Source organism: Plecotus auritus (genome assembly GCF_963455305.1).
Source record: "Plecotus auritus genome assembly, chromosome: X".
In the NCBI taxonomy this organism is placed as follows: domain Eukaryota; kingdom Metazoa; phylum Chordata; class Mammalia; order Chiroptera; family Vespertilionidae; genus Plecotus; species Plecotus auritus.
Genome location: NC_137784.1, coordinates 103,715,576 through 103,730,135, shown reverse-complemented (window position 1 = coordinate 103,730,135; position 14,560 = coordinate 103,715,576). Strand labels below are relative to the sequence as shown.

General features: G+C 38.2%; 1 protein-coding gene across 1 annotated transcript in view; it reads left to right on the top strand.

Moving 5' to 3' along the window:
* The window catches only part of TENM1 (teneurin transmembrane protein 1), a 1,003,294-nt gene that overhangs the window by 679,375 nt on the left and 309,359 nt on the right, over positions 1 to 14,560 (top strand). Inside the window, exon 10 of the mRNA XM_080653537.1 lies at positions 13,735 to 13,934. Coding sequence (XP_080509663.1) covers positions 13,735 to 13,934 — 200 coding nt within the window. The remainder of the gene's footprint in view (positions 1 to 13,734; positions 13,935 to 14,560) is intronic.

Genomic DNA, 14,560 nt, shown 5'->3' with positions numbered 1-14,560 from the left:
TTGCTGGGTAGAGTAATTTTGGTTGTAGGTCCTTGCTATTCATCACTTTGAATATTTCTTGTCACTCCCTTCTGGCCTGCATAGTTTCTGTTGAGAAATCATCTGACAATCATATGGGTACTCCCTTGTAGGTAACTATTTTTCTTTTGCTGCTTTTAAGATTCTCTCTTTGTCTTTTGCCCTTGTTATTTTAATTATGATGTGTCTTGGTGTGGTCCTCTTTGGGTTCCTCTTGTTTGGGGTTCTCTGTGCTTCCTGGACTTGTAAGTCTATTTCTTTCACCAGGTAGGGGAATTTTTCTGTCATTGTTTCTTCCAATAGGTTTTCAATATATTGCTCTCTCTTTCTTCTTCTGATACCCCATAATTTGGATGTTGGTACACTTGAAATTATCCCAGAGGTTCCTTACACTATCTTCATATTTTTGGATTCTTTTTTTCTTTTTGCTCTTATGGTTGGTTGTTTTTGCTTCCTCATATTTCAAATCGTTGATTTAATTCTTGGGATCCTCTAGTCTACTATTGAATCCCTGTATAATATTCTTTATTTCAGCCAGTGTATGCTTCATTTCTGACTGGTCCTTTTCCATATGTTTGGCATTCTCACTAAGATCCTTGAAGGTCTCACTAAGTTCCTTGGAGGTTTCTAGAAGATTCTTGAGTAACCTTATAACTGTGGTTTTGAACTCTATATCCAGTAGTTTGCTTTCTTCCATTTCTTTCATTTGTGATATCATGTTTCTTTGTCTCCACATTTTGACTGCTTCCCTGTGTTTGTTTCTATGTATTGGGTAGCTGATAAGTCTCCTTGAGTTGATAGAGTGGCTTTGTGTGCTAGGTGTCCTATAGGGCCCAGTGGCTCAGCCTCCCCAATCACCTGAGGTGGACACTCTTGGTGCACCCCTATGTGGGCTGTGTGCACAGTCTTGTTGTAGTTAAGCCTTGATTGCTGTTGGTATCACTAGGAGGAATTTATCTCCAGGCCAATTGGCTGTGAGGACCAGCTGCAATTACAGTGGGAGACCTGCTGTGCAGGAGACACCCTTATGGAGCAGGACTGGCTTCAGTGGGGCTTTGGTGCTCACTGAGTTTGCCCTTTGAGTGTGTCACTTATGGGTGTGTAGAGTTATAATCTGGTATGGTCTGACACTTACCACTGGGTACACTGGCTTTTGGGTTTCCAGGGAGATGCAAGGTCACCCACTGCCTAGGGCCACCCAGCAGAAGCTACAGAGAGATCTGCAGATTCCTCCTCTTTGTTATCAGGTTTGGAAGTGCCCAGACGAGGCCCAGCTATGAAGCAAGGTAGGCTGGTGCTGGTGCCTGGTCTTGGGCCTTTTATTGATAGGTTTGAGGCTCTCTGACACAACTGCAGCTTGTTTGACAGGTTTTAGCCTGAGAAAGGACAGGCCATTCATATGCAAAAGCCGCTGTACACAGCTTGGGTGGGGTTGAAAATTGGGTGGGGTGGGGTCTCAGGGAATTACCAGGGCAGAGCAAACAGAAATGGCTACCAGTCATACCTGCAACTAGGGTGGTCCCAGCACAGGAACAATGATCCCTACAAGTACCTCTGTCTAGAAGAAAGCCTCCCCCAAGTTCCTGCCTCGATTCCAGATAGTCCAGTTTCTCCTCATATGTGTCTGTGTCTGCCAGAGCCTTGCCCGTCACTGGAGCTCAGAGGAAACGGGAGCTTGTAAGTTCAGTTCATGGTGCCAGCCTTTTAAGAGGAGCAGCTGGGTCTCCATCAGCCTCTATGTCACTGAGCCCCAATCGGCACTGGTTTTTACAGCCCGTAGTTCTTACTACCTGTAGGAACTTCTTTCCCCAGCTTTGGGACCCTGGCTGGGCATCTGGTGTGGGCCAGGGATCCCTTGCTCTTCTGGGTGGCCTCTGCAGAGACAATCTCCCTCCTGATTAAAAAAGCGGCCCACGTGGGTAACGGACCAGCCGGTCTGTACCTCCGCACCTCCTACCAGTCTGAGTGTGCTTTCTTCATTACTTCTCTAGTTGTAAGACTTCCATTTAGCCAGCTTTCTGGTGGTTCTGGATGAGGTTGTTCTGTATTTCAGTTGTAATTTTGATGTGGTTGTGGGAGGCAGTGAATACAGGCATTTGCCTACACCGCCATCTTGGTTCTCCCAGTTTCTGTTTTATTGTAAGGCTTCTTAATGTACACAAGTCCTTTATCTGATGTATGATTTACAGTTATTTTCTCCCCATCTGTGGGAGAAGAAGGCTGTCTCATATTTTCTTGATGATGTCCTTTCAAGCAGAGAAGTTTTTCATTTTGATGAAGTCATATTTATCTATGTTTTCTTTTGTTGTATGTGCTTTTGATGTCATATCTAAGAAACTATTGCAAAATCCAAGATCTTAAAGATTTATGCCTGTTTTCATCTGGGAAGTTTATAGGTTTAGTCCTTAAATTTAGATATTTGATCTATTTTAAGATAATTTTTGTGTATAGTGTGATGGAATGATTCAACTTCACTCTTTTGCTTCACTCTTTTGGATATTCAGTTGTCCAGTACCACTTATTGAAAAGACTATTCAACTATTATTTCCTCTATTGAATTGTCTTGATGCCCTTATTAGAAAAGTCAGTTGATTATAAATGTGATGTTTTATTCGTTGACTCTCAATTCTATTCCATTGATCTAAATATCTATTCTAATGCCAGTAACACCTGTCTCAATTACTGTAGCTTTATAATAGGTTTTGAAATCAGGAAGTGTGAAACCTTCAATATTTTTTATGATTCTTTTAGTTTTTCTGGATCTCTTGCATTTCAATATAAATTTTAGCTCAACTTGTGTATTTCTGCAAATATGGGAGTTGAAATTTTGATGGGGATTGCATTCAATCTGTAGTTCAATGCAATGATGTTTTATATTTCTCAGTGTACAAGTCTTATAACTTATTTTATTAAATGTATCCCTAAGTTTTTTGTTTTTGTTTTTTAATCCTCACCCTAAGAGTTTTTAAATGAGTTTTTTAGACTGAGAGGAAGAAGGAGAGAGAGAAACATCAATATGTGAGAAAAATTTGAATTGGCTGTTTCCCATACGCACCCCTACTGGGTATCAAACCTGCAACCTAGGTAAGTACCCTGACTGGGAATCAAACCTGCCACCTTTTGGTGTACAGGATGACTCCAACCAACTGAGCCACCCAGCCATGGATCTATCCCTAAGTTTTTAATTCTTTTTGATAATATTATAAATGAATTTTTTCTATAATTTCATTTTTGAATTTTTCATTGCATATATCCATATTCATTACATTTTGAATATTATTTTTGCATATGGCAATATTATTTCTGAGAAGGTATTTTATTCCATGTTGACCCATGACTCTGAGTATATGTTTAAACATATAACAATGTGATGATAAATTTGAGTTTTATGTCAATTATAGTTTCACCAAGGAAATTCAAAGATATTGACTACTTCCTATGCCATTTTTAATCAGCATACTGAGGTTCTGCAAACATAATTTATATTTCACTGTGTGAGATTTTATGTCAAGTCAGGAGAGCCTAAAATTTGAAAACTAATTTTTGTGAATGCTGTACTATTTAACAGTCAATAGACCACACCAGAAGAACTGGGAAACCTTAAATGTTTTAGGAAAGTGGAAGTTCTTGCAATGAAATTCTTCTCAAAGGGGAATTATGCGGGGTTTTTGGTGTGTTTTTGTATTTTTTTAATCCTCACCCAAGGATATTTTCCCCATTGATTTCTAGGGAGAATGGAAGGGAGGAAGAAGGGGGAAGAGAGAGAAATATTGACATGAAAGAGACACATTGATTGGTTGCCTCCGGCACACAACTCTACTGGGGCTGGGGAAAATGCAATTGAGGTACATGCTCTTGACCAGGAATCAAACCTGAGACCTTTTGGTAGGTAGGCTGTTGCTGTAACCAATGGTCCAAATTGTCCAGGACATGTCTTTTAACTTATATGTTCAACAGATAGATATACAGAGTCAAAATGTAATTCAAAATTGGTCCCATCATTAAGGTTTAGATTTTTACAATTCCATTTCACTTCTGACTGAGAAGATGTATACATTACTAGATAAGCTACTGACCTGGAATTTGAAGTCTTTCAATGTCTGTTCCTAACTCTTTACACTTACACACTAATATATTTCTCAAGTGTAAGATTAGTTAATGGACTTTTTTACACAATCAGCTATCTATTTTCAGTGTCAGTAAGACAGAGGGATTTTTATTTCTAAACATATTTTATTCACAGTTAATCCCCAAAGGCCTTTGTGTGCAGATGGTTTCAATTCTTATTCCCACCATACCTTGTGCTGAAATGTCACAATAACTTATCAACATTACAAAATAAATTATCAAGATTACTATTTTATTAATTCACACAAACAGTATTTACCGAGTACCTATAATATACAAGATTCATTCCTCCTTTTCTTTTTCCCGCCTACTCCTGGGCTATATAATGAGTATGAAAAGCTATGTGTAATATACAATCTGGAATATCTGTCCCTGAAGAATTGAGAGTTGAATGCATATTTCTCTTCAACAGTTCATATAAGGAAAATTATACAAGGCTACATAGATGGAAGGGGGATAGGTTTTCACTCTTCTTTTTTCATCTCCACTGCTTTTGATCACAGGAAGTATAGGTTGATTTCACTTCCCTGTTTTGTTTCAAGCACTGATATTTTAAATTTCACAAAGACTTGTTCCTGTGAAATGATTATTATATTTGAAGGAACACAGAGGATGGTATGTAAATCATGAAACACACTAGGACTAATTCAGGGGAAAGACCATACCAAAGCCATTTGATTCTGTCTTCTGGAAATTTTGAATGTGCCATAGAGTGACATGAAGGGCAAATATGATCTTAAGGTGTGTTTATTTGGACAACATTTACTTTATTTTTAAAACAGTATCTTCTTAGCTTAGTTAATTTTCATGGAATTTGTAAATGTTTTTAGAAGACTACTAAGATTGCTGTCATGGACAATACTACAGCTTTTAACCCTAGCCATTTTTATACAAGTACTTGACAGTGAAATCTTTTTCATGACCATGTGTCAGTATCTTTTACTAATGTTCCACTGAGTTTTGCACAGAATCGTTGGATGCAAAATGTCTAGCTATATTAAGTAGGAAAAATAAGTGTATATATCCAGAATATAGTCATTTACCAGCTATTTGGTAAAGACCATCTACACTGAGTAGCCCGATTATTATGATCTCTTAACGCATAATAATCTGGCCACTCAGTGTATATCCTATATAATAAAAGGCTAATATGCAAATTGTCCCCTCAACCAGGAGTTTGACCAGCAGGCAGGCCAGCCAACCACCCATGTCCCCTTCCCCTGGCCAGGCTGACCAGACCCCACCCATGCACGAATTCATGCACTGGGCCTCTAATATATATATATATATATATATATATATATATATATATATATATATATCCACACACACTGAGTGGCCAGATTATTATACATTCAGAGATCATAATAACCTGGCCACTCAGTGTATATATATATATAAAAGCCTAAGCGACCAGTCCACCATCTAACCAGTAGCTATGACATGCAATGACCAGGGGGCAGATGCTCCGACTGGTAGCTATGATGCACACTGACCACCAGGGGCAGATGCTCAATATAGGAGCTGCCAAGCTGTGGTGATTTGGCAGCTGCAGTTCTTGGTTGATGCACCTGGAACCAGAGAGGAGGGAGCCCAATTCCGGGGTGCATCACCCAAGAACTGCCCTCTTGCAATCCAGGACCCCTCAGGGGGTGTTGGAGAGCTGGTTTTGGCCCAATTTCCATAGGCCAGGCCGAGGGACCTCACGGTACATGAATCCATGCACCAGGCCTCTAGTGTTATCCTATATAATAGAAGGGTAATATGCAAATAGACCAAATAGCAGAACAACTGAACAACCAATCAAAGCGTAATATGCTAATGATATGCTAAGGCTGCTCAACCACTCACTATGACATGCACTGACCACCAGGGGGCAGATGCTCCAACTGGTAGGTTAGCTTGCTGCTTGGGTCCAGCAGATCGGGACTGAGCGAGATGGGCTGGACATGCCCTGGAGCCCTCCTGCAGCCCCTCCCCAGCCTGATTGTGTACAGGTGGGGTCCCTCAGCCTGGCCTGTGCCCTCTTGCAATCTGGGACCCCTTGGGGGATGTCAGAGAGCCAGTTTCAGCCCGATCCCACAGACCGCTCCCCTTGGGAGGGTGCCAGATGCAGGGCTCATGGCTGGTGATCACTGCTGCAACAGTGTCAGCCTCTCCAGATCGAGACTAATTGGGTGTGAGCCTGCAGCAGGCACAGTGGGGCCAGGATGAGCAGGAGTAGCACGTAGGAGCTGCAGGCGGCATTGGACTGTGGGTTTCAGCCCTATCCCTGCAGGCCACCCAGAGGAACCCCACTGTGCACGAATTCGTGCACCAGACCCCTAGTTAATAATAATGTTATTAGTATTCAGGTATGGGTATGAGTCTAGATATAATAAAACCTTGGGTTAGTCAATAACAGCCATTGCATGCAGTGTCTGTCACCAATTCCAGGCCCCTGTATTGACCTTTTCTTCTTGAACTTAACTCCCATCAGTTAGTTTGCCATCCTTTAACATAGCCTGTCTGCCATTGTTTTTCCCCACTCAGCAACTGATGCCTGTATTGTAACCAAAAAAGAGAGTGCTTGGCTCAAACTAAATTTATGGATATTGGTGAGACTGTGATAACTACAGTACCGCAAAGTATGATATCTGTGGCTCTGTGCAATTCATCTTGGATTTGTGCAAGGAAGTTACTGGAGAATGCAGTATTCCTGGGCCTTCTGATATGCTTCAGTAAAATAAGTGGTTAAATGACAATCAAAACACGAATATTACAAAAACTGTACCTTAGCACTACAGTATTTTAACTTTGCTGCTTCCAATTTGCAAATGAAGGATCAAAGTTATTGGTAAGTTTGGCCAAAATTATTCCAGTTACCTATATTGGTGCAGAATTTCTTCCTAAAATCATATTACATGCTGTTTTTCTGCACGAAACTTTTTCCCCTTTAGTGTCCCACTTTAAGCTATATTAAGAAAATAATGAAATAATAAAGGAACTAATCATCACTACATTGTAATTCATAACTAATTTTAGGAGAAGATAAAATGGAGCCAGCTATTTAGTGATATAAACTACTAACAAGGAGATACCTTCCTTTCTGATGCACTAAGCTCCAAAAGGTTAGAAGCTGCAAAATTTTCCATCTGCAAGCTGTGAGAATTTCTCTTCTCTAATACCAAAATGCTGCAACTTACCAAAAATAGCTTGGTTTGCCATTTTTATTTAAATTATATCCGCATGTTCATTCATGTTGTCATTTCTCTTTGCCTACCTTGCCTTAACTATGATGCAGGCTTTCAAAGGGTAAGACCATCTTCTGTTAAAATTATTTTTATAAATGTCTTACAATTATATGCTTCAGATATTTAGTAATGCTAATAACCAGGAAACTCCAGCAGCATAACTTCACGAGTTTCATTTGATTTAGTGAATAACATTTAAGTAGCCTCATTATGCAATATATGGTGCTATAAAGTCAGATGGAAGAGATAGTGTAGCATTTGGTAAAGCTCGTATATAAAGGTTAATGTCCATCAGCCAGTTTTGCCTTGATTTTTTTAGAAATGACAGTGTCTGTATTCATTAAAGGCTGTTTGTAGCACCTTTAAAATAGTGTTTGCTAAACCTAGATCCTTTAAAATTGTTTTATATTTTAATATTGTTTGAATGACCAAATGATGCATATTATGAAGTGGTAAAAGCCCCCAATGAGGAAAGCAGTTGAACAAACTGAACATTAAGTTGAGAAGAGAAGTAAATGTCCACATAAACACAGACTTTTAATTGCCTGCTCATTGAAGACATTTGTCAGCTTCAGGACATTAAGAGTTAAATGTTGAATCAACCCTTTGGGGACCAAACTTTTCTTTCTGTCATGGAAAAAAGTAACCTTCAGTGAAAAATAAGGTCCTCAGTTGGTCATTCATCATCTCAAAGGGCATATTTTATTATAAATGTCAATTCCATAAAATTACGTGTCCTGTAATACATAATTATGTTCAAAATTGCATTTGAAATGTATTATTAACAGTTAACAGTGAACATTCTTAAAATAGTTATTACTCTTGGCCTTAACACAAAAAGCAATAATGGAGGTAATTTAGGGAGTTAAAAGCTGTAAGACTTTGGCCTCTGAATAAAGCCACTGCAGGTGTGTTTCTTAATGGGATGTTAATTTTACAGCAGGTAAACACAAAGGATAGAGACCATGTGTGTTTTTAAACTGTGTTTGGTCTAGTTTCATTTTTGTGTATGGTGTAAGTTGGTGGTCAAATGAAACTAGACCACCAACTTACACCATACCCAAAAATAAACTCAAAATGGATAAAGGACTTAAACATAAGACGGGAAACCATAAAAATACTAGAGGAATCCACAGGCATAGAAATCTCAGACATATGCCGAAGCAATTTCTTCACCGATACCGCTCCTAGGGCAATGGAAGCTAAAGAGAAAATAAACAAATGGGACTATATCAAAATAAAAAGCTTTTTCACAGCAAAAGAAACCATCAACAAAACAACAAGAAAGCCCACTGCAAGGGAGAACATATTTGCCAATGTTATCACCGATAAGGGTTTAATCTCCAACATTTACAGGGAACTCATACAACTTAACAAAAGGAAGATAAACAACCCAATCAAAAAATGGGCAACGGACCTAAATAGATACTTTTCGAAAGAAGACAGAAGGAAGACCAAGAAACATATAAAAACATGCTCAAAGTCACTAATCATCTGAGAGATGCAAATCAAAACGACAATGCGGTACCACCTCACACCTGTCAGAATGGCTATGATCAACAAATCAACAAACGACAAGTGCTGGTGAGGATATGGAGAAAAAGGAACCCTCGTGCACTGCTGGTGGGAATGCAGACTGGTGCAGCCACTGTGGAGAACAGTATGGAGTTTCCTCAAAAAACTAAAAATGGAACTCCCCTTTGACCCAGTGATCCCATTTCTAGAAATATATCCCAAGAAACTAGAAACACCAATCATAAAGGATATATGCACCCCTATGTTCATAGCAGCACAATTCACCATAGCTAAGATTTGGAAACAGCCTAGGTGCCCGTCAGCAGATGAGTGAATTAAAAATCTTTGCTACATCTACACAATGGAATACTATGCTGCTATAAAAAAAGAAGGGCCCTAACCGGTTTGGCTCAGTGGATAGAGCATCGGCCTGCGGACTGAAGGGTCCCAGGTTCGATTCCGGTCAAGGGCATGTACCTGGGTTGCGGGCACATCCCCAGTAGGAGGTGTGCAGGAGGCAGCTGATCGATGTCTCTCTCTCATCTATGTTTCTAACTTTCTATCCCTCTCTCTTCCTCTCTGTAAAAAATCAATAAAAAAAATATTTAAAAAAAGAAGGAATTCTTACCGTTTGCAACAGCATGGATGGAACTGGAGAGCATTATGCTAAGTGAAATAAGCCAGTCAGAGAAAGATAAATATCACATGATCTCACTCATCTATGGGAAATAATGAACAACATAAACTGATGAACAAAAACAGATCCAGAGGCAGAGAAACATTGATCAGACCATCAAACTTCAGAGGAAAGGTAGGGGAGGGTGGGGGTAAGGAGGACAGATCAACCAAAGGACTTGTATGCATGCATATAAGCCTAACCAATGGACACAGACAACAGGAGGGTGAGGGCATGAGTGGGGGGGGGAGGGGGTAATGGAGGATAAGGACACATATGTAATACCTTAATCAATAAAGAAATAAAAAAAATAAACTGTGTTTTGTGTGGAGAAGTTGATGGCTGAAAATATAAAGGCAATGTGAAATGAGGCCAAATTGAACTTTCCCTCATAAGGATAATCAGCCTTGCTTGAGATCAAAACAATCCTCTTGCATCCCTTTTCTTCCCCCCCCCCCACCCCCGCCTCACCACATAACAAAGAATTCCACAGAAATAAATATTAAAGTAGCACATCAGAAATCACTAGAAAATATGGCAATAAATAATAAAGATCTGATTGTCCAAATTCAACATCCTCTCACACAAACCATCTCCTTCTAGGAGTCTTTTTTTTTTAATATATGTTTATTGATTTCTGAGAGAGAAAGAGAATAGTAACATTAATAATGAGAATCACTGATCAGCTGCCACCTGCATGCCCCCTATTGGGGATTGTGCCCACAACCCAGGCATGTGCCCTTGATTAGAATTGATCCCAGGACCCTTCAGTCTGCAGGCCGACACTCTATCCACTGTGCAAAACTGGCTAGGGCTAGGATTCTTGTTTTTGCTACCAACATTAACCACCCAAACTCATAATCATGGGGTTGATTTTGACCTTGCCTTAGCCCCCACACCCAGTGTCCCAATATTGGAAGAACTTTGCCTCTCCATGTGTGGGCTGTGGACCACTAAACATGGGCATTAATGGGAACTTGTTTGAAATATCAAAACTCAGACCAAGAGAATCATAATTTGCATTTTAACAAGACCCCCTTCTTATGCCCATACAATTTTGAGGAGCTCTGCTATAGCATTTGCCTTTACATTGTTTTCTTTCCACCTTTTTTCCCTTTCCTTTCTGGGGAAATAACTTTATATTGTTACAACTCTATATTTTAGATATATTTTGTATATAAAACATATAATTCGATTTTACCTTTTGATTAGGAATGATGGTTCTTTTTGTTTTAACACAAGCATTTAGTTCATTGCTCTTTGATTTAATTATAGATATAGATATATGAAAGTTATCTTCCCTCTTTTATGTTTGCTAATTAACCATTCTAGTCTGTGTCTTCCCTTTCTTCTTTTGTTTAAACTATTTTTATCTTGGATTTATTTTCTCTATGCTAGTTCAGAAAATAATTTTTTTGCTTTTTAATATTTATACGTAAAATTACAGTAAGATTTTTAAATATATAATAACCTAAAGTTGACTGATATTTGTACTATTATTTGGGATAATCCAGTTTTTAATATGTGATTGTTTTTAAGTTTATTGGGAAATAACTGACAAGTATAATTATATTACATTTAAAGTATACAATATGATAATTTGAAAAACATGCATTGTAAAATGATTAACAAGATCAAGATAATTAATACATCCATCACCTCATATAGTTAACATAGTAAACTCTTTTTTTATGTGTGGTGAGAATGCTTAAGATTTACTTTCAAGTATATAATACCATATTTTTAACTATAGTCTGCATATTAGATTCTCAGAACTTCTTCTTATAACTTAAAATGTATACCCTTTTACCTCTATCACCCCATTTGCCCCTCATTCTAGTGCTAGCAACCACTGTTCTATTCTCTATTTCTATAAAAATCAACTTTTTTTTTTTTAGATTCCACATATAAATGACACTGTACAATGCTGGTCTTTGTCTGGCTTATTTCACTTAGCATAATGCCCTCCAGACTCATCCATTTTTGTTGCAAATGGCAGGATCGCCTTTCCATTTTATGAGTGAATAATATTCCATTATCCTATTTTGTGTATGTGTGTGTATATCACATTTTTTTATCCATTCATCCATCGAGGGTCATTTAGGTTGTTTCTATATCTTGGCTATTGCAAATAATGTAGCAGTGAATGTGGGTGTACAGATATCTCTTCGGGATCCTTATTTCAGTTTCTTTGGATATATACCCAGGAGTGGAATTAATGGGTCATACAGTAGTTCAATTTTTAATTTTTTGATGAACCACTATTCTGTTTTCCAAAATGGCTTTACCCTTATGCCTTCCCACCAACAGAGTGTAAGGCTTCCCTTTTCTCTACAGCTTTGCCAATATTTGTTATCTCTTGCCTTTTTTATAATAACCAACCTAAAAGGTGTGAGTTGATATCTCATTGTAGTTTTGATTTCTATTTTTACAATGATTAGTGATGTTGAGCACCTTTTCATATACCTATTGATCATTTGTGTGTTCTTTGGGAAAATGTCTATTCAGATCCTTTGCCCATTTTTTAATTTAAATTATTTACTTCTTTATAATTCAGTTGTATGAGTTTTTATATATTTTGGATATTAACCCCTTTTCAGATATATAGCTTGATAACATTTCCTCCCATTCTGTAGGTTGCCTTTTCAATTCATTGATTTTTCCCTTTGTTGTGCATAATTCTTTTTAAATTTATTTTTTCTTTATTTTATTTTTACATCATTATTGACCCCTTTATTCCCCCCATACACTCTTCCACCTTCACCACCCCTCCCCCAATATACTGTCTTCTGTCCACGAGTTCTTTCTCTTTTTTTGCTCAATCCCTCCCCTCTTCCCCACATCACTCTCACCTTATCAGAGCTGTCTGCTTGCTCTCTATGAGTCTGTGTCTATTTTGCTTGTTAGTTCAGTTTGTTCATTAAATTCCACATGTGAGTGAAATCATATGGTACTTGTCTTTTTCTGACTGGCTTATTTTACTTAGCATCATTTTAGTTTGGTATAGTACCACTTGTTTATTTTACAATTGTCTAGAATGTACTTTTTCCACATGAGCTGTTGGACCCACCCTAAATTTAGATTTTAATGTCATTTCACCAAATTATTGCCCCATAATGCCTATATCATTCTTGTGTCTCCCTGCTTAATCATCCTATCTTCTGCCTTAAGATTAGCCTTTCTAATGCTCCAGACTTCTCCACTCTTCTTAAAAACCTTCAGTGGATTTCCATTCTTTATTGAATAAACCCTTAAGACTGACACTCAAGACCTTATAAAATGTGATTCTGTCCTTTCCCTCCATCCCTATGTCCAACTTCTCATCTATATATACGCCTTAGCTTTACAATTTTCTCTCCTCTTTGCTTTGGTTCAGGCTGTTCCTTCCATGTGGAACAACCTTCCCAAAAGCTCTGTTGAAATCTTCTCCCTCTTTTAAGGCCCATATTAAATACCACTTTCCATAAATACCCTTTTCTGGTTCGTTCATTTATTGAGTAAACATGTACTTATCATATACTATTTGCCCACATTCTTCTAGTTACTGAGGATAAAGCAAGGAACAAAACAGCCACAGCCTCATGGAGCTTATATTGTACTGGGAGAAAAAAGGCAATAAACATTATATAAGTAAAACAGGTTATATGTTAGGTGGTGGTAAGCACTAGGGAGAAACATAAAGGAAGATAAAGGGCATAGAGACAGCTAGGAATGAAGAGTATCCTCCAACCTCCAACCGAATACCTTTCCCTCCTTTGAATAACCAGAGTACTTATTTTCTTTTACAACATGGTTATTTGTGTACTTGTCCTATTTTATCTCTTATATTCAAAGCTCCTTAAGAGCAAGAACTGCATCTTACTCATCTTTGTATCTCTTGCAGCTTCTGCAGCAGCATTCAGTAAATAATGGTTAAAATGAATCAAATGATGGAAATAAATGCAATAGCAGTTTAATAGAAAGGAGAGACTGATAGAGTGGTTGGTTAGGGAGGGCTCTTTGGATGATATTTAATTTGGGTAAAGCCTTGAAAGATGGGTGGTGTGGGGAGTAAGAAAGAGCTGAGTAAGTCATTTTGATGTATCTGTTCTTGAAAAACTAAAAACCATTGTTTTATAAATTAAAATTAATGTTGTGTGTAATTTTCTTTACTTTTAAAACCAGTATTTCAGAAGGGCCGAGCAATAGACACTGGAGAAGTTGACATTGGTGCACAGGTCATGCAGACCATTCCACCTGGCTTATTCTGGCGTTTCCAGATTACTATCCACCATCCAATATATCTGAAATTCAATATTTCTTTAGCCAAGGACTCTCTGCTGGGAATTTATGGCAGAAGAAACATTCCACCTACACATACTCAGGTATTTGATATTACAGGTATTTCTTGACCCTTTTAAAGGGTGCTGGGGTGATTAGTTTGGGGATTGTGACCTGCAACATGTGTGGGAGTCAAAGGTGAAGGCAAACAATCTTTGCAATGAGCAAACATCCAGAATAATCACACTAAAGCGAATGGGGAAAAAATGCCATTAAGAAATAAGGAATCGTATTCAGCAGAGCAGATTCAGAAAAGGGAGTTTAAGAAAATATTCTTGAAACTTGAATCCTTGGAACAGGATGACCATGAGCCTTCCCAGCCCCCTCATCTTACTTCTATGGTGCCCACACCACACGCCTCTTCGCTGGTTCCATGCACCCATGATCCCTTGTCCGGATGAAGGAATGCATATCAGTAATGGAAATGAGTCAAAAGGCAAGTTTTGTCTTACAAGTAGAAAAGTTTCCTTGTTATTGTTAATAATAACTCAATTATGTAAAACCTCTATGGTTTACAATGCCCTTCTATAAACTGTAGCTACCTAATTTCTCTCATTCTGTTTTCCTTATCTCTTTCTCACATGAACCCATTTGGGACCCTGTTCCATCTAAGAAGTAGCATAAGGAATCATAGCCATCTGGGGCTTGCTTTGTTTTCAGAAGATATAAC